Genomic DNA, 24,817 nt, shown 5'->3' with positions numbered 1-24,817 from the left:
CCATGAGCGGAAAGTCCACGAAACTTGGCATGCATTCAGAGGGTGTCGGTGATCCTATACCGCCAAGTTCGTAGTGTTGACCATGTCAGCCAGAGATACCTGCGATTACAACACCTCATTTTGATTCAGCGGGGATGGAGTAGTTCAAATGACGTGATTTATTTTTGCGAAGAAAATGTGCAGGAATGGGCGGCGGTCATATTTTGTACCGCTCTGTGGAGCATCTAGTTGACAGCAGTTTCATCGGATTGAGATTAATCTCAGTTTAATATCAAGACAAAAATATTTGTTCCATGACAAATGAAAACTAGATGCTAAATTAGAAATTATGCACCAGTGTGAATATTCTCGGACCTTTTCTCATGATGCATCTCATCTCTTTGCACTATTTCGAGGCTTATACCATATGTTTGGCCAATGTAAAGAAATACAAGACACAAAAATACAACACCCCTGTTTAAGCCTCATTTCTATAAAAGTGGTAACCTATAACCAGGGAGCTGTCCCCCAACTCTTTAAGCAGCCTATAAATAGGCCTGCTCAATTACCACCAATTGAAATGAGACTAGTGACCAAACCAAGTTCTTGCGCGCGCAATCCATAGACAATAATGGGTTTCATAGCACAGCGCTGCTGTCTTGCGCATACAATGTGAACCCCCCCCCCTTAAGTATACACGAAAAGAATGTTACCAGAATGTTAACGTTTTGCCATAGAGTAACAGAGGGGCTTGACACAAAAACACATCTGGTTGTATCTAATTTATCCTGTAGAAAACAAATTGCATTTTTTTGCTGTGTGCAAAGTCCGCACTACCCATGTCTTCATGGTATGTTTCAGAGAACACTGGAAAACCTACAGTATATGTTCTGGTATGGCTACATACATATCTTGTGTTCTACAGTGTATATTATATGATTATTTGAGTTATTAGTATTTGAGTTAATACTAATGTCTGGTGAAAATTTCATGCAAACAGCCTCATTGGAAATATGCTTACTGAAAAAAATGTTGATGCATTCAATACTTATTTCCCCCCTGTACATCATGTACACACTACTGCTCAAAACCTAAAGCTCTTCTGTTTTTCATTGGCTTCTATGTATATTTTCATACAAGAGTGAATGTCATCTATAGAGAGAAGCTGAAATACACAGTAAACATGTGAACAATATTGAAAACAAAAATAGTCAAATAATTTGCACACACACAATACTGTAATACATTTTCTTTGTAGTCAGTAATCAGCTTGTTCAAAAACAGCTTTTTCACAACAGCAAATGAATTGGGAGTTGTGGGGATCCCCGCAACATCATTGAGTTCAGTGACCTGGATGCCCCTGATGTTGACTTCTTTTTAAAATGGCCTGATTTTATTTTCTCGTCTTGTTCAAACAGTCAGTTCACTAGCTTTTTAACCTCATTGTTTTGTAGGAAAAATTGTAGCAAGTGTAGCAGGACAAACCTTTCAAAGGCCCCATGTCAAGCCTTTCACTCAAGGTTTATGGGCAGAGAAGGGTATATGGGTCATTGGAGACTTGGTGAAATGGTGATGACTCTTTACTAAGCTTTAATGAGTTGGTTTCACAATGGTATTCCTAAATAATCCCTATTCTCAGTGGCGGTCCTACCTTGTATGACCACCCCCCTCAGCGCCCCAGACAGACAAGTGTAGTAAGATAATTCTATGTTTAACAGGTTTACACTTGTAGAAAACATTTATTACTTGTTCTATTACTAGAGGCCATGTGATCAGGCCAGTTGCTGTTACAAGGAAATGTTGGATATATTTTAAATATAAGGCCTTTTCAAGCACAGAGCACAAAGTGCTTTACTGACAAACAAGCAGAACCAACAGTATGAATTATATATAAAAAAGAAATAAATGGGTACACTTCCAAAGACAAAGTTAAACTCTACATAGGAAAAGAATGGAGAAAAGAAAGGAAAAATAGAATTGCATTATAAAGACGAGGGACAACCATAAGCCAGAGAAAAAAACTTCATAGCCTTTTAAAAAAGCTGCTCGCATTGGTCTAATGTGCTGTAGGTTCAGTCAGCAGTGGCTGTTCGTTCACAGATGTATTTGTACTCTCGAGTACAGTGGTCATCGTTCAGCCTGTTATTGATGGAGAAGTTACCACAGTCCTCTCCTCCTCCTAGCCCATGATCCTTCCAATCATCAGGCTGGCCTGCATCCCACTGACTGCAACCAAATGGGGAAACAGTTGTAGAACAGTTTAATTCTCTGACCAGGTGATTGTGATTGGTTAGTTGTGGTGTTCTGGAAGAGTTGTGAGTCCTGATGTAATGTGTACTGTAAACCACTAGAGGGCGGGCCTCACCTTTTGTCCATCACGTAAGGAGTTCCATCCACCCATCTCCATTCCCCATTGAGTTCATCTGTGAGGCCAATCCAGTATAAAGGCACGGGATTTTTGGTGATGAATTGCTAGAAGGGAGAAGGGGATAAAATAATGGAAGGTGAGCTGTTGCAGTATAGTTAGGGCAAAGTTAAGACTAACTGTACTCCATTGCCGTGGTTGAACCCAGGGATATTTAAGCACAATATACAGCAGATTATATTTCGGTAACTGTTGGAAAATCTATGAATCATTTGTATTTCAGATATGTGTAGACATACATACCCATTCATCTTGATTGTTAATTATTAGCAGTGTGGCTCTTTGTGTCTTGCAGTAGTCTCTAGCCTTACGCCATGGCAGCTTGTTCGAAGAGAAAAGGTAGCAACTGGTTGCATGAAGACTCCAATTTTCTGTACAACTATATGTTATCTTATCTAGAGTGAGGGAGGATATATTAATATTATATATATTAATATTAATTTGGAAACAAGATCATGTAATTGCACATTTTAAATTAAACTAAGAAATTTAATATTTGCTTGCTTTGTAGATTCATTCAACTCTGCACTAAAGACAAAGACAGTGGGAAAATTGTGCTTTGTTTACTTTTTTAAAAATTTGTTTTAGACAGCCTCCAAAAAGAATTAGGTAGTGCAAACTACTGGATGTGAATAGGGTGTAGTAGTTGCTGTATACAGTGCCTTTTCTACTGGATGTGAGTGAATAGGGTGTAGTAGTTGCTGTATACAGTGGCCTTTTCTACTGGATGTGATTGAATAGGGTGTAGTAGTTGTTGTATACTGTAGGCCTACCTTTGCTGTGCTTGATACTCATGATCTCAGCAGTCAGATTTGTCAACGCGGTCAATAGTTTCTCATCTGAAGAGAAGAGGGTTTTTCATTTCATATTACATACAATTGCATTATGTTTGGATCATATTTTTCAAAAATGTCACAGACACATCAAACTATACATTTATGGATTTGTGGGATATGGATTTATAGACATAGGTTAATGTTAATTGGAACTAAGGAGGCTCACAAAATTGAACTTAAACCACAAACATTGCTTAAATAATTATTTTGAACTCAAATTAAGTAGCCTATTTGATTAACGTTATGGTAAATACAGACCTGTTTGCTGTAGTTTAGATGACAGTGAATTTAGAGATGAAGCCATATTATCTGCTTTAGTCTCCAGATTCATCAACCTTCCTTCTTGTTGACCAACTGCAGAAAACCAAATAAGTAACAACTTGACAGCATATCTAAAAAGGTAACTTCAAACCATGAAAACATTCATGTTTAATTCAGTGGATTTGATTACCCAAATCTATATCTACTGTAATTTGATCAACAAAATTTTAGTGGGCTAGTTGCATGGTCGGTGGTAATTTCATAGGCCATGGTCCATGCTACACACCAGGCTTATTTTGGAGCCTGGGCTGCCTACAGAGACCGCATTTTTTACAGTGTATTCAGGGGACAGGCAGACAGCGGATTGTGAGGAGATGTTTGCTGTATGTGACAGAAAATGTTTGTATGCAGTCCAGTTTTGCTGGCCATTTGGTGGATCTGATAACTGCATTTCAATCAATTGTAAAGAAAGTGTAGTTTGTGTTGTGTGGAGATACCCACCAGTTTCCTGCATTTTGGATGCAACGGAGTCTAAAGTGGATGACATGTTGTTCACTGCAGTTTCCAGCTCTTGCATCTTTGCTCCCTGTTGGCCAGCTGCAGAATAAAATGTTGACAATAGATGTCCCAAAGGAATACTCACTGCTATTGACACTAAATACAGTAACAATAGGTTGAATTAAATTGTGTTCTGCTATTGAAAATGCAACTGTACAGAGGTGTGATGAGCTATGTAGTGAATCCATTCTAATTCATTGACATTATGAGTGTTCTGTGAGCTGGTGTATGAAGATGCAGTCTAACCTGTGTCCTGCAGGCCTGATGAAAGTGCATTCATTGAAACCGTGAGATTGGTGATGGAACGTTCCACAGCGATCGCCCTGCCCTCTTTTTCAACCGGAAAACACAAAGCCACAATGGTCACTCACTTCACAAGCATCGGTGCTTGTTTTCTAACAGTACTTATACGTTTATAGTTTTGCCAGTTATGACTCCTCTGAGGCAGACAGATCTAATACAAAACTGCCAATTTAATGTTAACAGTATAGCAGAATAACATCACATATACTGTTAGATTCACAATCAAATTTCACCACGTTTTGACTGTTTCATTAGAGGAAAGTGTGGGAAATAAGCATTATCTCATTTCATATATCATTAGTGAAAAGGTAACAGTTAACTGTACCTTCCTGTATAAGATCTTCATCAAAATGTACAATACTTGCAAATCTGAATTCCTTTGTTATCTGAGAGAAAGATAAAAACTTGTTTGCTGTAGAGTGGATGGTATTGTGTCCAAAAAAGAGGACACATTGTTAACTGCGGTTTCCAGGTCTTGCAGACTCACATCTTTTTGCCTTACTGAATGAGGGTAGTAATACACAGATTTTAATAGTTTAGGGCTCACAAAGATCAATATCATATCATTAACAATCAACCATCCTTTGAACAACTGTCAAAGTCAACAGCTTTTATTAATCTTGAGCTCTTTCAACATTATGTTCTGTTGACTAACTAAAGATAAAGGCAAGTATGTGGTGGATATGTAAGAGGACAATTGTAGATAAGAGAGTTGATATAGTCAAGTATCTGAAATGGCTATTTACTGTATACATTCTTAGGGATTCAGATAGGCCTAGATATACCAAAGATATATCTATACATTCTAAGAATGTAATCAGATAGGGTTAAAGCAGATCTTTGATGTATTTTTAGCTTGGAGACATGCAATTGTGATATCGCTCCCTTTTCAGGATTTTATTCATGGAATTTGAATCAGCCTTTAAAGGAAAACTTGGCAGGATTAGCTATATTTCCCCCTCTGCTGGAGAAGTTGAGCATTATCCTATTTCAAACTGTGGGAAAAGGTAACGATAAAGCACATGGATTTGTTTACAAGCTAGCGAAATGGTTAGCATAAGTTCGGCAGAACAATGTGTATGTTACAAGGTAAGAAACCCGATTTAAAACGAGTTTCTTGTTTCTCACTTCTCTTACCGGGACGGTAGTCCCAATGTTGCAAGGTTGGTTTTCCGCCTGGGGATGCTAGGGGGAACGGGGAATGTCACCATTTTCACCAGAACAGGTCATTAAGTTTATTAAGTTGAAATAGTCCCCTTTAATATAGTAAACATCAACACACTTCTGCATCACCTCCATCTGTTACAAGTCAACCCAACTCTGATGCTCTGGATTAAGGATTTTTTAAAGGACAGACCCCAGCATGTGAGAGTGCATGGTTTTAAATCTACCAACTAGGCATGGGCCAAATGATTCTATTCCGGGAATCAGTTCTTTCAGTTCTCTTCTCCTTTACAAATCGTTCGTTTGATTCGTTCTTTCAGTTCCTTCAGTTCCCTAAGTCAAAATATGCTTTAGAACACCGTCTCGGTTGTCTTAAGTCAAATATTCTTTAGAACGCCGTATCTGGTTGTCATATGGTCTGTTACATCATTTATGTAAATATCAAGCATAATATTAAGCACATACGTGCATTTTTTCATAAATATACTGAATGGAATGCAGTAAGAATCAAATGGCGTCATCCAAGTTCTAGCGCTGGCAGGTAAGTAAAGCCAGGCCTATCATTTGTTTACCCATGGCAACGTGGTTGCTACCTGCTGTAGTACTCTCATTCACGTTTTAGACTCAATTGCGATATATGGTCGAGGGAGATAAAGCTCTATTTGTTAGTATCTTTTATTACATGACCATATTTTTGTATGTTAAAAAAAAAAAACAGTTCTCTTGTTTTGGGAATCAGTTCTCGTCGTTCACCTTCGGGATTCGTTCTTTCTGACCGAATCGCGAACTGCCCATGCCTACTACCAACACTATTTTAAATACTGGGGTCTCGTTGTGCTGTGTCTTGTCAGTTGTCACCCACTCTTCTTTCTATCTATACGAATGAGATCACATGCAACAGCAATGGACTGAACCTTTTTCTAAATATGCTGACGACATGGCCTTGGCTGCCAACCTGACAGAGGAGCACACCCTGTCTACTTACAGGCAGTATGTCAACACAATGGCACTGTGATTCAAGAAGAACTCATTGGAATTAAACTAATTAACTATGTGCCATGGGGGCCAGGCACCTGAAACCCCACATCTACTCTCTCCACTCCTTTAAGACTGGAGAGGCAAGAAGTGGAACAGGTTGAGTACTTTAAGTACCTTGGTACTCAAACTGACCACCGTCTGTCCTTCACTCAGCATGTCGATGGAGTTTATAAAAAAGCACAACAACGCATGTGTTTCCTGAGGAAGCTCAAAGGATTTGATGTCAGACAGGATATTTTATCAACAGTATATCAGACAATGATAGAATCTGTCATCTCCTTCAACATCACATCTTGGTACAGCTTCCTAACAAACAGATGCAAGGGAAAGCTGGCTGGATAATCAAGCAGATCGGGCAAGATCATCAGCATCCCACAAAAACAACTGTCAGATCTGCTTATTCAGCCAATGGACAGGAAATCAAATTCCATTTTCCAGGATCCCTCCCACCCCCTCCACCGATGTTTTGAGCTGCTACTGTACCATCAGGCAGAAGATACAGAGTGCCTCTGGCCAACTTAATGTTGTTATGGAGACAGAACAACAAACCTGTTTGCTGAAGCCTTGATATAATTGTGTTCAAAGAGGATGACATGTTGATTATTGTCGTTTCAAGCCCTTTCAACTTTAGGTCATGTCGGCTGACTGAAAAATAAACAAGCAAGTGTGAAGCACCATTAAAGAACTCATAAAATAGCAAATTTAGTTTTATTGTTTTATCCATTTTTACTGATATTCAAATTGCTAAAAAGAATATTTGAGTTTTATTTCTACTTTATTTTCTCCTTTAGTGATTTTTGCCTTGGAACTATATAAGTTATAGTATAATTTAATCTGTAGTCTTTCATATGATGATTGAGTCAAACAGATGACTGTACAGAATATTCCAATGGTGCAGTCAAACCTGTGTTCTGAAGGCCAGATGAAAGTGCATTCACAGAATGTGTGAGATTGATGACAGACTGTTCCAGCACAGTCATCCTGCTACCTTCTTTTTCAGCTGAAAGACAAACATCAAAAATAATTAGGTGCAGCTATAGAAAGGTGATTTTGTTTTGTGACACTTTTGCATCAATTTATCTATAATCTATCATCTTAACATCTACAGCGGGGAAAATAAGTATTCAACACGTCAACATTTTTTTCAGTAAGTATCCTTCCAGTGAGGCTATTCGCATGAAATTTTCACCAGACATTAGTATTAACTTAAGTAATCCACACATATAAAAAATGTCAAACATTAATGTCCATAAGTAGAGTTATGAGTAAAAAAGTGGAATGGCACTTCTTGAGGCTTGAGGCCAGAGGTTGGAGACAGGAAGGAGGAGGCCGAGCGGGAAGCCAATTTCTGGAGTGCCAGAGAGAACCACAAAGGCTCTGTCCCCAGGAGGAGGTTTCGGGGGGGCAGACACAGCAGCAGACGGCTGACTGTGTGAATGATTGACAAGGACTTAACCATCAAAAACCATCAATAAAGCAGATACAATTTGTAGTGATCTTAATGTTTCTCCACGATTAATTTCTCAAATATAATTCTGCAACCTAATGACTCATACCAAGCTGTTCCAGTAACACCTGCCAACCTTGAAGAATTTTTTTTGAGTAGCATCTCCAGCCGAGAAAAAGAAATTGCTCACGTCGGCCTTCATGCATGTTATGAGAGTATTACAGTAATATGGGATATTCTACGGGAAAATATTAAAACGGCAAGACAGCGGGGAAAAGTTAAAATGATAGGCCTAAACCCGGAAAAAGTTGGCATGTTAGGTATTTTCGGTCCCTGTGATTATTTGTGAAATTGTGCAAACGGTCTTTTCAAGTCATTTGAGAAGGAAGGAGTGTAGCAAGCTCCCAAATTGAGTGAGTTTGAGGGTGAGTTTAGAACGATTGTTTAAGTCGATGTGTTTTCATAGCGCTCTATAGCGTGGGCGGAAGATTGACGATTGACCGGGGAGGGTCATGTCTTTTTTGAAAAGACTGCTGGAGGGTCGTTGAAAATTTTCTTGCAGACAGTGGAGGGTCATGCAACTTTTGATTGAAGCACTCAAAATCCCTCCTGTGACCCCATTTATAAATAACGAACGGTCCCTAAGAACAGCGACTTTGCTACACCAAGCATCACATCAGCTAACATGAATTTGATAAAAATCCCTTTGTAACGTTATACATTAACGTTAAACTCAAAATGTATGTGATAATTCAGCATGTCTGCATATGTAGCACATACATTTTGAGTTTAACGTTAACAACCCTTTTCCCAGTGTATGAAGTTTGTGCGTTGTGCGAGCAAAGTAGACCCAGATAGCAAGGTGACATTGATATGATGTTGATTTTATGATGTTGATTTTATGATGTTGATGTTAGGGCACAAAAATGGCCAGTAGCTGCACTGTGTAGCCTATCTTGACATGTCTTTAAGTTTTGGGTTACAATATACAGGTAGTGGGGTCTCTGTTGATTTTAATGAGTAGGCCTAAGCCTAAAGTTACAACATTTCTATTACAATTGACCAGACTTTGACCTTTTGTCTTCTTTTAACAAAATTCTGGCTATGATTGTTTCTTGTATTGCATCATGAGCCATTACTGCACCTATTGCATTCTACTGTAGCCTTAAGCCTAGCTCAGTCATTATGTTGTCCCACATCACCCTCCATTAGAAGTGCAATGAGCTGCATTGAGCATAATAAACTGCATTTAGAATTCCAAATCCATATTTCCAGATAATTTGGTAAAAGTAACTTAAAAGTAATACAATAGTAGTGTAATGCCTTACAATTCAGAGACAGTATAATGTAATAAATTACTTTGAATAAGTAATACATAATATATTACAATTTTGAAGTAACTTGCCCAACACTGATTAAACCACATGTCACTGCTTGACTAAATGAAAAATATAGGCTACTGAACATGCATGGAGATCGTCATAGTTGACAGAAATTACGATACTGATTATATAATAACCTATAGGTCCAAATCTAAATGTTTGGGTTCAGTTTATGAAGTGTTGCTTCAGCATGATACTGTGTGTTTGTTATTTATGGGGGGGAATCAGGGGGGGATTTTGGTATCGGTGGGCTTGTGTGTGTGTGTGTGTGTGGGGGGTCGTCGGCCCAGTAGTGGGTCGGTCCAGGAGAAAATTGCCAAGGCCGAATTTTGTTCCCAGTCCGACCCTGCTCAAGCATGAATGAGTTTGTAAGTTAGGCTACGATGTACATAGACGGAATATGATTATTCTAAAGTTTCACTTGTTAGTAGCCTTCAGTTTAACATATTTATCTAACACTGTATATCTTTCTTCTATTTCTGTTAGGTGCCGCTTCACTCAACTGGATGGTCAGGCTGACTGCAACCATAGGCCTACTGAATAGATGGCAGGGAAGCACAGCACACGGGAATTTATAAATAAAGAAGAGTGAATAAATGCACTTGCTTTTCAAACTGATAACAAGTTGTCAATGGTTATTTATGCAAGCTTGTGTAGCCTAAACCAGACATACCTAGGCCTAGCCAAATGTATCCTGGCTGTAGATAAAGCAGGGTATGAATTTCCCAATATTTTGCCAGATTTATAGTGGTTTACTGCGGTTTAATATGAATTGAAATACCATTGAAATCGCATTGATCTTTAGTTTGGTTGTAATTTCAACATTGTTTCAATATTTATTTTAATTGAAATACAATTGAAATTCCGCTGGTCTATAGTTAATAAATCAACATTGTTTCAATATTAACTGAGGGTGCAAACCGATGTTGAATCAACATCGAAATCCGACATTGATTCAATGATTTATGGTTGACAATGTAATGTTGATTCTACATAGTTTCAATGCCCGTCTGCTATCTGGGGACATACTTTGCTCATAGACGCACAACTTCATAAACTGTATGATATGTTGCCTTAGACTACGGTAGGCTAATGCAGCTGCTAGAGAGACTAGATAGATAGATACTTTAGTCATCCCCATACGTGTAACGTGAAGTCGTGCATGGATGTGATGTCTCCGTCCTGCAGGCGGTAGCCAGAGCGCTCTCAACTCCGTTGCCATGTGTGAATAAACAAACGTCCCCCCCATGTCCCCGGTATAACGTTATGAGTTATATGAGTATATATGAGTATATAAGATGTGTGTGTGGGCGGGAGGGGAGTGGAGCAGTGACTGTGTGTGTGTGTGTGTGTAGTGTGTGGGTGGGTAGGTGGGGGCAGTGTGCTGTAAGTATGTAGAGGATGTGTGTTGGAGAAGATCCTGAAGACAATGTGCTGTGTGTATGTGGGGGCAGTGTGCAGCAAGTATGTAGAGGAGGCTTACTGTAGCAAGCAGCGTGCTGTATGTATGTGAAGTGATGACAGTGATGATGTAAGTGTGTGTGTTGGGGGGGGGGGGGGTCAGGGACTTACTATTGCAAGCAGAGTACTGTATGTAATGTATGTGAGTGATGACAGTGAAGATGTGTGTGTGGGCGGGGAGTGGAGCAGTGACTGTGTGTGTGTGTGTGTGTGTGTGTGTGTGGGTAGGTGGGGGCAGTGTGCTGTAAGTATGTAGAGGATGTGTGTTGGAGAAGATCCTGAAGACAATGTGCTGTGTATGTGTGTGGGGGGGCAGTGTGCAGCAAGTATGTAGAGGAGTGCTGTATGTATGTGAAGTGATGACAGTGATGATGTAAGTGTGTGTGTTGGGGATGGGGGGGGGGGGGGGGGGTGGGGGCAGAAAGGCTAGGCAATCAAGGACATGGGTAGATGGAGGAGAAATCAAAAATAATAAATAAAAAGTGTGCAAAAGTTGGAGAAAGTCAGATGTGTGTGTGTGTGTGTGTGTGTGTGTGTGTGTGTGTGTGTGTGTTTTGACGTGTGATGAAATAAGAAAATAAATAAAAGGTCTGTAGCATAGGGAGAGGGATGTAAAAGTGCTAAAAGTCTTGTAGGTGTGTGTGGGTGTGTGTGTGTGTGTGTGGGGGGGGGGTCATGAGTGCTGAGGAGTGAATGAGTGCAAAGTCAGTATAGTGTGAGTTCAGAGTTGGGAAATGTTTGAGAGTGCTGAGGAGTGAATGTGTGCAAAGTCAGTATAGTGTGAGTTCAGAGTTCGGATGGCCTGGGGATAAAAAACTTCTCCTGAGTCTCTCAGTTCTGGCTTTGTGACTACATAGGCGTCTTCTTGATTTCAGCGGTAGGAATAATCCATTGTTAGGATGAGAAGAGTCCTTCAGAATCTTTTGGGCTCTTAGGAGTACTCTTCTGGAATAGATATCTTGTAGAGCAGGGAGTTGAGTTCTTATAGTACGTTCAGCTGAGCACTACTACTCTCTGCAGAGTACTACAATCTCTAACTGTGGAGTTCCCATACCAGGTGATGATGCTACCAGTTAGAACACTCTCAACCGCTGAAGTGTAGAAGGCCTTCATGATGGATGTAGAAACTTTGAATTTCCTTAGCTGACGAAGGAAGTAGAGTCGTTGTCTGGACTTCTTCAGAACATATTGAGTGTTAACAGTCCATGTTAAATCTTCAGTAATGCGGACACCAAGGTATTTAAAACTTGTGACTCTCTCTACAGGTTGCCCGCTGATCATTAGTGGGGTGTAACTGTAGTTCTGCTGCTGCCTTCTGTAATCCACTACCATTTCCTTGGTTTTATTGATATTCAGTGTCAAGCTGTTAGATTGACACCACTGTGCCACCTCATCAACCTGATCCAAGTAGAACTGTTCATTGTTGTTACTAATCAGGCCCAAGATCACTGTGTCATCTGCAAACTTGATGATGGAGGTATGACTACTGTTGGCTTTGATAGGAACTGATGTGGATATGTTGTCCATTTAATCATGTCTGGTATTATTACCTCTTTTCAATCCATTATTATTAAAGTTTTATTTTATTAAGAAATACATCTATTGCCTATGTTATGTAAGGGATAATGTATTGTCCGCCGGTAATTATCAGAAAATAAGTCCCGACAGGGAGAACAGAACCCCGACGCGCAGCGGAGATTGTGATTTTCTGATAATTACCGGCGGACAATACATTATCCCGCTTATTACACGGCTACTTACCAAAACGAGAAAAGAAACCTAACACAATGAATCTTTAAAAATGATTTTGCTACCGTTTTGTGTCTTCCGCTGACAAAATAAATAGTTTGCCATACAGATAGAACTTGACAGTTTCAGGTGTAATGTGGCAACTTACTAGCTTACTTTCCCCAAAGATCCTTAATATATGCTTTATTATACAACAATTGGGTTCTATGGAACTATTTATTTGTTTCTGATTGGCCGAGAGACGTTCCATGAGTTGGAATATCCCTGGACATATGAAATTCCATTGCAATAAGCGAACGGAATTCTTGCGGAGGGATATGAAAGATGTTAATCAACCATTGACAGCGGTGATTATATACTTTGCCGGTGATTTATATAGATTTAACATAGGCCCGAACGTTGTGAAGGCCCATTCATGTGAATGGAACTTTCTGCAGCACTCTGAAGAGCCGTGTAATAAGCCAACGTATTTAATTCACCTGGAAATAGGCTAAAGATGCAGAATGTAATGGGCCAAAGATGCACAATTACTTATAAGCACAATTACATTAGCTTAAAGGACAATTCCGGCGCAAAATGAACCTAGGGGTTAATAACACATGTGTACGAGTTTGACCGTTCGCTAGGATTTGTTTTCATGCTAGTCCAATGTGACCAGTTTTATTGCGCTAGCCTTCGGGGCAGACGTACAGTAAAAAGTAATCGATATTTCTATACCACTAACAAGGCTCAAAATATAATAGCAAATGTGTTGTCTGATGTTTTTGCCAAGTTAAGTAAAATGTCTTTGCTTGTTAGTCTGCTATCCTTGTATTTAGCTAACTTACAAGTCTTAAAGAATGTGTTTGTGTTGTATGTATGCTGCTGAGACCTTGAATTTCCCCTGGGGATCAATAAAGTATCTATCTATCTATCTATCTATCTATCTATCTATCTATCTATCTCTTGGTTAGCAGGTCTTGTCAGCTATTAGGCGGGTCAATATAGGGTTTAACGTCAAAAAAATTGATACAAAAGGTTTTTTTTTTATGGATTCTGGTACTGTTGGACATGCTAAATAACATACTAAAAATCTAGTAAAATCTGACCTTGGGAAAGGGGTCATTTTCAAAATGGCCACCAAAATGGCTGTCAACAGGTTAGAATGGCTATATCTCAATTACTATTCAGCCTACAGGGGTGAAATTGATATCAAATGATGGTCAAATTAAACAAGAATAGGATTTTAAATGTTAAAATTGAAAATGTTTTAATGCTCTACCTTTTTCTAACCTGACCCTAGCCAGATGAATTTCGCTCCGCCTAGCTCCACTCATCCATCTGGAACCGATCCATTGAAGTGTTGCTTCAGAAGGCTGGGCCTAATCAAAAAATGCTTGCATATGATTGAATAAGCCACTTGTCCGTCATCTATTGACGTGCTACTTCAACCACTCACATCGAAGCCAACCCGTGACGCTAATAACAGTGTCACAGTCGCTTCTACGCTATGTCACATCTATGAAACTCCCCGCCCTGGCCCTGATTGGCTGAACCATAAAGTCGGGTTGCAGAAATCACTCTCAATGGAAGAGGTCCCAGATGGATGTGAGTGAAGCTAGGCGGAGCTATAGCGGAACGAAATTCATCTGGCTAGGGTCAGGTTAACCTTTTTCAGCCATAAATTAAAATCAATGCGTTTTAATACAGAGCAAATGCAATACAGGATTATTAACCATCTCCATGGCATGGAGGAAGATAAGACATGTCTTAACTGGTGTTATATCTCATCTAGAGGTTATATGCTTTTAGAAAATATATGGTTTGGGGTGTTTAATCTGTTTTGCCTGGACAATGTAGGCTAAAATGTATCCCCTTTACACTAGATTCGCCTATACAGAATAGAGGGCAATGTATTGTTCATGGCATGGAGGAAGATGGGACATGTCTTAACTGGTGTTATATCTCATCTGCAGGTTATATGCTTTCAGAAAATATGTAGTTTAGGATGTTTGATTTGTTTTCCCTGGACTGTACATGCCAACATATATCCCCTTTACACTAGATTCGCCTATACAGAATAGAGGGCATTGTATTGTGCATTCATGGAGGAAGATGGGACATATTTTAAATGGTGTTATATGGTGTTATAATGGTGTTATATATAAGTGCATGAAACCTCATATGGTGTGACCCCATATCATATAGTTTGACCGGGTTTTCTCGTCACACCATATGATTTATTTGTCACACTGTATGATAAAAACTGCATTTTCCTGCATAAATAATGTTTTTTCATACATATGTTTAATTCATAATTAAGTGTAATATATATTTTGACATATTTAACATGATTTAACATTTATTATTTAAGATGTGCAACTATTGCATGTATTGCGAATCACACACACATAAAACACAGAAATCACCCCCACACACACTCACTCACTCACTCTACAGCCTTGGATACAAAAGATACATATTTGACATTCTAAATATCAATAGTAGTCTGAGAAAATAAATTCTGGTGTTAAAGAAAACAGTAATATTAATGTTGTCTTTAGCACTATAAGTAATTGCAACAATTTAATCTGATTATAATGCAGGAAAACTTTTAAAATTATCTGAATAAATTGTTGAATTTGTCTTTTAACAGATATCAAGAGAATAAACTCAAAGGGGAACTACAAACATTCAGATTGAAGCCCACCATTGAGAAGAGAAAAACTCAGGGAACCCAAGAGCTATACAATATTTGGTGGCATTCTGTTTTGCATAGTTGTGATTTCTGAAAGTGAATCTTTACATCTTAAACTGTCTTTTGTTGCTTGCGAAATACATATAATACACATTTTTGTATTAACAGATTGTTTTGTGGTGTTATTTATCATATGGCGTGACACCATATAATTTGGTGTGACATCAAGAAATTATGAAAATAAAAAGGCTTTTGGGGTCTAAATCATACAATCTCAATGGAACAGATAGAAAATAGGGTCAGCAAAAGTCACAAGCATTTTCTTTCTTTTATATCAAGGTATGTCAAAATGAATATGACGTTTATTGAAAGATTGAGGACATATGCCTTACTCTGTGTATTAATGAAGAAATATACTGTAAAATGTAATAAATTTGCACAAGGAAATGCTAGATCTTGATGAAGTAATGATAGAAGATTATAATACATTGCTCACATTAAAAACAAAATACCCCATTATAATTTTACAAACAATAACTTTCATGTCACACCATATGACAATTTTAGTTACTACCACAACTAATTAGTAGATAAATATGAATTTCAACACAAAATCTAAAAGACCATACATATTTTTGGGAATGGAAGGGTCAGTACAACAGGACTAAGTGATTTCCATGCCTAAAATCTGATTTTTTTTTTTCAAAAACTTTTTTTTGGCCTAAAACGTCAACCACCCCTATACATTATAGAGGGCATTGTGTTGTGCATGCATGGAGGAATATAAGACATGTCTTAACTGGTGTTATATCTCATCTAGAGGTTATATGCTTTTAGAAAATATATGGTTTTGGGTGTTTAATCTGTTTTGCCTGGACATATTTGGGCTAAAATGTATCCCCTTTACACTAGATTCGCCTATACAGAATAGAGAGCAATGCATTGTTCATGGCATGGAGGAAGATGGGACATGTTTTAAATGGTGCTATATCTTATCTACAGATTATATGCTTTCAGAAAATATATATTTTAGGGTGTTTCATTTATAAAAATAATAATAATAATAATAATAATAATAAGTTTATTAACAAATTATCATTTGTTTTCCCTGGACTGTATATGCCAAAATGTATCGGCTTTACGATATATTTGCCTATACAGAATAGAGTATGTATTATGCTTGGTGTGGAGGAAGATGGAAATGTTATTTTGTTAATTAATGTTATATTTCATGTACAGGGTATATGCTTTTACAATATGTAGAGTAGAGTTTGCGAGTAAGTGGCTGTTTTATGACTTTAATGAACCATGACCCATGTACTGTATAGGCATGCATTGTATATTTGTTTAGATCAATAATTGTTGGCATCTATTATTAGGGGGGAGCTAATTAAACTGAATCTTAAACTATATGCATAAGTAGATCAGAAATAATTATTATATCATTATTCATCATCCTCTGTCTCCTCTGAAAGGAACTTGTGTGGATTGTCACATTGTTCATTTTGACACGTTCCACAGGCAGCAGTGCAAGGTAATCCATATCTTATACACGAACAGCAGAGTGTCTTGCAGAAATGCACACAATTAAGAACAGTTGACTGTCTCTGTACTTGGATCTAACATGAAAGAGTATTTGATTGAGGTTGATTCCATTCCATTCGGTAATCAGTATCTGAAAGCTAAACTGAGGGAGCAGTACGGGAATGACATATGTTTCACAGAAAGGAAAGGTTTTGAAAGCATGGTGACACTGAGAGAGAAAACATCATGCATCCTCAGGTCCTACTATAAGAACACTAAAAAGGTGGAGATGAAGAGTCATCAGTGACCTCTTAATCTGATAAAACATGAAAAACACTTTCCTAGGCTGAAAAATGCGTCAGATATAGCCAAAATTAGCTTCCGGTGGCCATCTTGGATGCCATCTTGAAAATTCTAAGTCTTTGAAAATGATGATCTGATACTTTAGTGTGACATATATGACTCAATGACCGCTAAATCTGATTAAACATGAAAAACACTTTCCTAGGCTGAATAATGCTTCATAGCCAAAATTAGCTTCTGGTGGCCATCTTGGATGCCATCTTGAAAATGACAAGTCTTTGAAAATGATGAACTGATACTTTAGTCTGACGTATATGAATCAGTGACCTCTCTGATTAAACACGAAAAACACTTTCCTAGGCTGATTAATGCTTCAGATATCCCAAATTAGCTTCTGGTGGCCATCTTGGACGCCATCTTGAAAATGACCCCTTTACTGGGGTCAGATTTTACTAGATTTTTAATATGTTATTAAGTACATCTAAAGGTATCATAATCAGTTGAAAAACCTTTTGTTTCAATTTTTTTGAGGTTAGCTGGTTTTTTTTTTTTTTTCGTATATTGACCCGCCTATATGGAGTTTAAAGAGGGCAAAAAAATGTATAATATGGAGTGAGGATTGTCTCAAAATGATTTAAATATAAATAAAAGGATATATATACATATACATACATTTATAAATATCCAAATACAAAATACAAATATAAAAATGTGACATACAAATAAATAAACAAATTTATATAAATAAACATGTCTTTGTAAATATATTTTCGAGATTTGAAAATAAATATGCTTGACTTTGTATGTGGAATCTGCATTTGTGAATCTCCTTTTTGCTTTTATGTCGATGACGTGAGACATTCCTACTGCACACCCATAGATATATATGCTGCACACCAAGATCCACAAATAAATACCACTAGATTTGAATGCGAAGACACCCTCCACTGAACAACCAGCAGATGGCAGTGTTGCACAACATGTCTGTTATCAACTGATAGCAACTGAATCTTTCCGACGCTGTTTTCCCTAGTTCAGTTCAGTCAAGTGGTCTATGACTAGCAGGATTAACGACATGGAAGACACTGGATTAAATGGATGGGTAAGTAATAACAACTAGCCAGAGCGATTTATTATCGGTTTTCGATGTGGAGTGCGTTTTTAATTTCATAGACTGTATAAATAAGTCCATTTAGCAATATTGACATTAATGGCAGTCTGTCAGATAGCGATCTCAGCTGAGCTGGCTCTCACGTTACGTTAACCTAGAAGCTATGTTAACATCTGTAACGTAAGATCTGCAACATCTGTAAAACAGCGAACACGAACACAGCCTGTCACTTGAGTTGCAAGACACAATAACTTTAGGGAAAACTACATTTTATTTTAAGGGGGCCCTAAATCGTATTTTAAGGGAAATCTTAACTTAATGTGTTTTGTGCAGGCACCAACAAAGCTGAACAGGCACCAGCTGTTTAGCTAGCTGTTAACGTTAGAAGCTGTTAGTCTATGAAACTAAAGTTATTGTGTCTTGCAACTCAAGTGACAGGCTGTGTTCGTGTTCGCTGTTTTACTGATGTTGCAGATCTTACGTTACAGATGTTAACATAGCTTCTAGGTTAACGTAACGTGAGAGCCAGCTCAGCTGAGATCGCTATCTGACAGACTGCCATTAATGTCAATATTGCTAAATGGACTTATTTAAACAGTCTATGAAATTAAAAACGGCACTACACATCGAAACCGATAATAAATCGTTCTGGCTAGTTGTTATTACTTACCCATCCATTTAATCCAGTGTCTTCCATGTTGTTAATCCTGCTAGTCATAGACCACTTGACTGAACTGAACTAGGGAAAACAGCGAAAGATTCAGTTGCTATCAGTTGTTAACAGACATGTTGTGCAACACTGCCATCTGCTGGTTGTTCAGTGGAGGGTGTCTTCGCATTCAAATAATGTCTCAAAATTACGTCATCGACAAAAGCAAAAAGGAGATTCACAAATGCAGATTCCATGTACAAAGTCAAGCATATTTATTTTCAAATCTCGAAAATATATTTACAAGGACACGTTTATTTATATACATTTGTTTATTTATTTGTATGTCACATTTTTATATTTGTATGTGGATATTTATAAATGTATGTATATGTATATATATCCTTTTATATATATTTAAATCATTTTGAGACAATCCTCACTCCATAGAATAAGAACATGCTCTCAAAATTATTATACTGTGGTAAAATATGCTTAAGCTTATGATAATTAGATTAGATATGACTACATGTTTTTGCTGGATCTATGTGCTGTGCCAAATTTACTTTATTCTGTCTAAAATTTGCACCATTTCAACAATTGAAAATTATTAGTATGCTAGTGTGTGAGTGTTGTGGTGCAATCCTACACCTTTTAGACTAATGCCTTGAATACTATATATATATATACTATACTAATAGAATGCAACACTTACCATGTAATTTAGATGACAGTGAGGTTATAGAAGCACCTAGATTCGTCACTGCACTTTTGACTTCTGTCAGCTCTCTGTAGTCAGGTTGCTGGCTATGAGGTTCTGCAAAATGTACACTTTATTTAGTTTAAACCAATCCTTCAATCAGATGATTAATTTATCAGAAGTAATATATGATTAATTTAGCATCCGTGTAAGCAATTTTTTAGGATTATAAAACCTGTTTGTTGTAGATTGGATTGGAGTGTATGTAAAGAAGAAGTCATGATGTCTGCCTTAGTCTCCAGCTCTCTCAGCATGCTATCCTGTTGATTAGCTGCAAAAAACAATGAAGACATCAATAGGATCTCACCTATCAGTAATGCCAGCTGTGGAATTAATGTTACTTTGATCCCTCTTGCACTAGGGAAAGATCACGTGGTAACGGAGTTACACTCCCATATATTATTATATTATACTATATTTTTTGGTGCCACTTAGTAAATTATGAACCACAATTTAACAACAATATGTCAGTTTGTGTGTACTATGTAACTCTTGATTTGAATCTTGAGTGTGTTTGTGTGGGAGGTATGGTGTAATGGTGTATACATACATGTGTGTAAGGGGGTGTACAGTGTGAGGGTGTAATGGGGTGTGTGGGGCGCTGTACTGTGTGTGCGTGTGTGTGGAGGGACTAATGTATGTGTAGGGGTATGGTGTAATGTGTGTGTGTGTGTGTGTGTGTGTGTGTGTGTGTGTGTGTGTGTGTGTGTGTGTGTGGAGGGGGTATGACTGAGTACTATCACCATCTACATCTTGTTGAAAAAATTTGAAATGTATTTTGAAGTATATTTTTTGGGCCTTTTCATGCCTTTAAAGGGACACCAGGCAACGTTTTCGTGTTAATTAATCATCTTCGTAAGTCGGTATATGGTTAAATGACTCATTACGTGGCGAATGAAGGCTCTCTCGCCCGCCCCTACTGCCTGTAGGAAGAATATCCCACTTGCAAGTTCGGTGTTTAGCAGCGATGTTTAAAAGTTGTCTTTTTTACCCTAGATGTTAACATGTGCGTGATCTTCCCCACTAGCATTATTTATTGGATACTAACAGGTGTTTCAAGTATTAGTGGGCAGACTTTGCAGCAACTTACTTTTGATAGACAGCATGATCACAAGAATCAGAAACAGTGGTAGGGTAACACAGATGATGGAACACACATTTGAGTGCCAACAACGACTGCGAGTAGACTTTATATTCTTGAAAGACGTGTTTTCTGAGTGATGAAGGGGAGAGAGGGAAAGAGGAACATGGAGATTATTTGTTGTGTTTGTTTTGTCATGATGTTTCACATTAGTGCAGCAGATTAATGGCATATTTCAAGAGAATCGTTCAAATTGGTATAGAAGCATGAAATTTGGCACAGATACTCTCTAAGGGTCACTTTTTGGGAAAAAGGCGCTGGCCACCCAAAAATTCAACATGGCGGCCATTTTTTCAAGATGGCCGCTATTTCTGTCAAATGTTTTTGGAAAATGTGCTTGTTCCTTAAAAAATTTAAGATGGCAACCATTTTTCAAGATGGCCGCCATTTCTCTTGAATCCTTACATCAATTTTTCAAATGGTGATGCTAGATATGCTAGAATGGTGATGTAGTTAGATAGCTGCACCTGAATTGACAGGTTGTGCCAGCACGGGAGAACCGAGCCAAGGGTAAGCGGGGCAATACATGACTTGTTCATGTATGCTTACCTGGAAGGTGTACAGATCACATGGGACTTAAATGGCACTGGATGAATGATCTGGCTAGGTGTAGGTGATCCGAACCTAGTTGTATCCCATACTTGAATGTGTACTATGTCTATGATTGAGGTGGTAAAAGGATAACCCCTCGGCCTTAATCAGACAACAATCCCCCAAAATGGCAAATGAAAATCCCATGTCAGCCAAGAGATCAACTGATTGAATGAAATGTTGTCAGACAGTGTGAATAAAAAAGTAAGTTTGCAGTGGGCGAGAGCCGATTTCCTGATTCTGGACCATGATGTATATGAACACCTTCCTGGATATGTTGCCCCCAATACCAGACATGTGGACTCGAGTCACATGACTTGGACTCGAGTCAGACTCGAGTCATGATTTTAATGACTTCATACTTGACTTGATAAAATTCGGCATGACTTGCGACTCGACTTGGACTTGAATACTATTCACTCAAGACTTGACTCGGACTTTGCCTCTTTGACTTGTGATGACTTGACATGTCTCGAATCAAAAACTAAATTTCCTGATCGTGTACCAGTCAACCCAGAGACGCTTTCCTGCGAAAAAAAAATAGCGGAGACAAGCGGCAGAGCACAGTTCAGTAGCCTACTGCCACCCTCACACGCGTTACGCACTGTGTGTAGGGCATCAAGAGACAGAGGAAGGATCAACATTTAGCCAATCACTAGTAGCTTTACTGCAAACTGATTTGCACTCTTGTTAGAGAACGTTTGTCAAAAAGCACCAACAGCATGTTACATAAAGATGATACTTTTCGAGTCCTCTCCATTAAGATCCAACTTAAACTTATGCTAGGCTACTGCATTTAATTGAGAACACATCTAAGCACGCACGAGAGGGAGAGAAAACGAGTAGGTTCCAGCTGGCTTGTCATTGTTGATGATGATTGATATCTTCTTTTAAATATAAGAAACATATAAAAAGAAATTGTGGAAGCAACAAGTACGAGATTAGAGGAGATTGTGAATTTATCCGGTTCTCACTAGTCTACTATACTGTAATAAACTATGAGATCCAGGTCACTATGACATAGCTGCACTCACTGTGATTTGGAAAGTGGACAAGAATATTATGAAGAGTTGTCTTTGCCTTGTGTAATGGAACTGGTGAGTCTTGAAGTATTCAATAATTTATTTACATGAACCGCATTCCACTCAGCTACTGTAGCTAGGTGGCTACTGGCTACCAGGCTCATAATTCACTTTTAATTGCAAACAGAAAATGTCAAGCAAGCATCATGTCATACATGCTTCTCTTTCTTTCCAAAGGAATGAAAGCTGTTTGTGCCAACTTAATATCATGCTTATCATTGTTAATATTGTGCTATACATGTGGCACAAACAATTTTGAGTTTGTGGACTAGCCATAGGCTATATTTTGAACGGAGCTGGTAAAAAAAAAGATCATTATGAGAACGTGTGGACAGTGCACAATGGGCTTAAAGTGACAGTGCACCATTTACAAATTAGATAAACAGCATCAAATGTGTAGTATTTCTTAAGAAATGAATACTTTAAAACACAATTACTGTCATTATTATCTTTTAAATAATATAAAAGTGTTGACCTTGGCTTCCCTTATGAGTCACCACTGGCAGACAGCCTAATAAATTGTTTGCAGGCAAATCTGTGGCCTAAGCGCAGTGAAATACCATCAGTCAAATTATTACTCATCCTTACAGTGGGCTCCGCAATTTGGAAAAACATTATATATATTTGCAGCTGTGCTGAGTGTCATGTAGCTATCCGCTTTGTACAGATTACTCAGGTATGCACATGTGTATATTACACAGGTATGCACATGCATATGTCGTAAAAGATTACAAGACAGAAACATTGAACATATTTTAATCTGTATTTGTAAAAAAAATACTGTGGATTAGATGGAAGTGCTAAAATTATGATCGATAGTCTAATAATGGCATTATTAAGTGAAGAGTACCTGATGACTTGTTCAGGACTTGAAAAAGATTGGGACTTGGACTTGGACTCGACTTGGCTTTGATGTGACTTGGACTTGGACTCGACTTGCCCTTCTCTGTATTTACTTGGGACTTGACTTGGACTTGACTGCTAAGACTTGGGACTTACTTGTGACTTGCCAAACAGTGACTTGGTCCCACCTCTGCCCAATACAACACTTGCTGACTGCCAAGCAGGGAGGCATTGGCTACCATTTTTAAAAGTCTTTATTATGACTCGACAGGGCACAACCTCTCAAGCTCAGGCTGGACACTCTAACCACAAGGCCTTTGAGCTGGTAAAAATGTGAATTTATGTTATTTTTTCAATCCTTTCTTTTAACTCAGTCCCAACAGAGTACACTATTAAAGCAACACTCACTTTGAAAAATGCCTTGAATTTTGGCAATTGCCTTTTTCTAAAAGTGTGGCCGTTTTTGCTAACATGCATGTGTGCATCAGTGTACAGTACATACTACCGAAATGACGGCCATCTAGGAAAAGGTCTCCATCTTGAATTTTTTATTGGCCATCCAGTTTTTTCAAAAAGTGGCCTTAACAGAATATTTGTGGCATATTTTCTGTATCACTCTTTGGAAACAGTAGCAGTGAACATAGGACAGGAATGGCAGCCATCTTGACAGCCATCTTGGTTTCCATCCTAAATTTTTGAGTGACACATACCTTTTCCCAAAAGAGTGTTCCTTGAAGAGTATTTCTGCCTAATTTTATGCTTGCATCACCATTTGAACAATTGAAATGATTAATATTCGACAGGAATGGTGGCCATCTTTAAAAATGGCGGCCATCTTGAATTTTTGAGGGACAAACATTTTTTTCCCATACCTTCCACTTTTTATTCATAACTTTACTCATGGACATAAATGTTTGGATTGCCTAAGTTAATACTAATGTCTGGTGAAAATGTAATGCAAATAGCCTCATTGGAAGTTACTGAAAAAAACGTTGACGTGTTCAATACTTATTTAGGCTGTACTACACTTTGCTTTTGTTTTTCAATTCAGTTCTATTTGATTTTCTTGTCATATGCACAGTGTAAGGCTGTTGAAAAAGCTTACTGAGACATGGGGTGGAGTGTTACTGTTAGTGTGGTTTATTTCCCTAAATGTATCTAAATCTAAATACTGGACAGTGGGAGGTGACCCGAAACAAATAAACATATGTTAACTAAATAATTCATCAATTAAACAATCGCTCACTGGCTCTATCATTTCTCGATATAACACAGCTCACTCACAATTACCACTCTTCAACTCTGATTAAACTTTACTGAACATCTTAGAACCGCTAATGTGTAATTGTGCAATATATAAAGTACATTGGCTTATGAAATGCGCTATAGAAATAAACTTGATTTGACATACCACTACCTGAGCACAGACCCATTCAGACCCATTCATACTCACCTCTGCACCATTGTGATCTCCCCTCCTCTAATTCCATGTTCTTGTATTCCAAAGCACTTTCTTCCCCCATGGCTGTAGAT

General features: G+C 38.1%; 1 protein-coding gene across 1 annotated transcript; it reads right to left on the bottom strand.

The window, feature by feature from the left end:
• Window positions 1-1,101: 1,101 nt before the first annotated feature.
• On the bottom strand, window positions 1,102-24,817 carry LOC125289637 (C-type lectin domain family 10 member A-like). Its single transcript, XM_048236596.1, has 13 exons — window positions 24,738-24,817; window positions 20,718-20,840; window positions 19,803-19,898; window positions 19,583-19,684; window positions 7,469-7,564; window positions 7,114-7,209; window positions 4,306-4,389; window positions 4,003-4,098; window positions 3,499-3,594; window positions 3,178-3,243; window positions 2,648-2,799; window positions 2,345-2,451; window positions 1,102-2,205 (listed from the first exon to the last, which is right to left on the bottom strand). The coding sequence occupies exons 1-13, from the start codon at window positions 24,805-24,807 to the stop codon at window positions 2,052-2,054; spliced, it is 1,338 nt and encodes a 445-aa protein (XP_048092553.1). The 5' UTR covers window positions 24,808-24,817; the 3' UTR covers window positions 1,102-2,051.

Source organism: Alosa alosa, chromosome 2 (assembly GCF_017589495.1).
Source record: "Alosa alosa isolate M-15738 ecotype Scorff River chromosome 2, AALO_Geno_1.1, whole genome shotgun sequence".
Classification (NCBI taxonomy): Eukaryota; Metazoa; Chordata; class Actinopteri; order Clupeiformes; family Clupeidae; genus Alosa; species Alosa alosa.
This window is presented reverse-complemented; position numbering and strand designations above follow the sequence as displayed.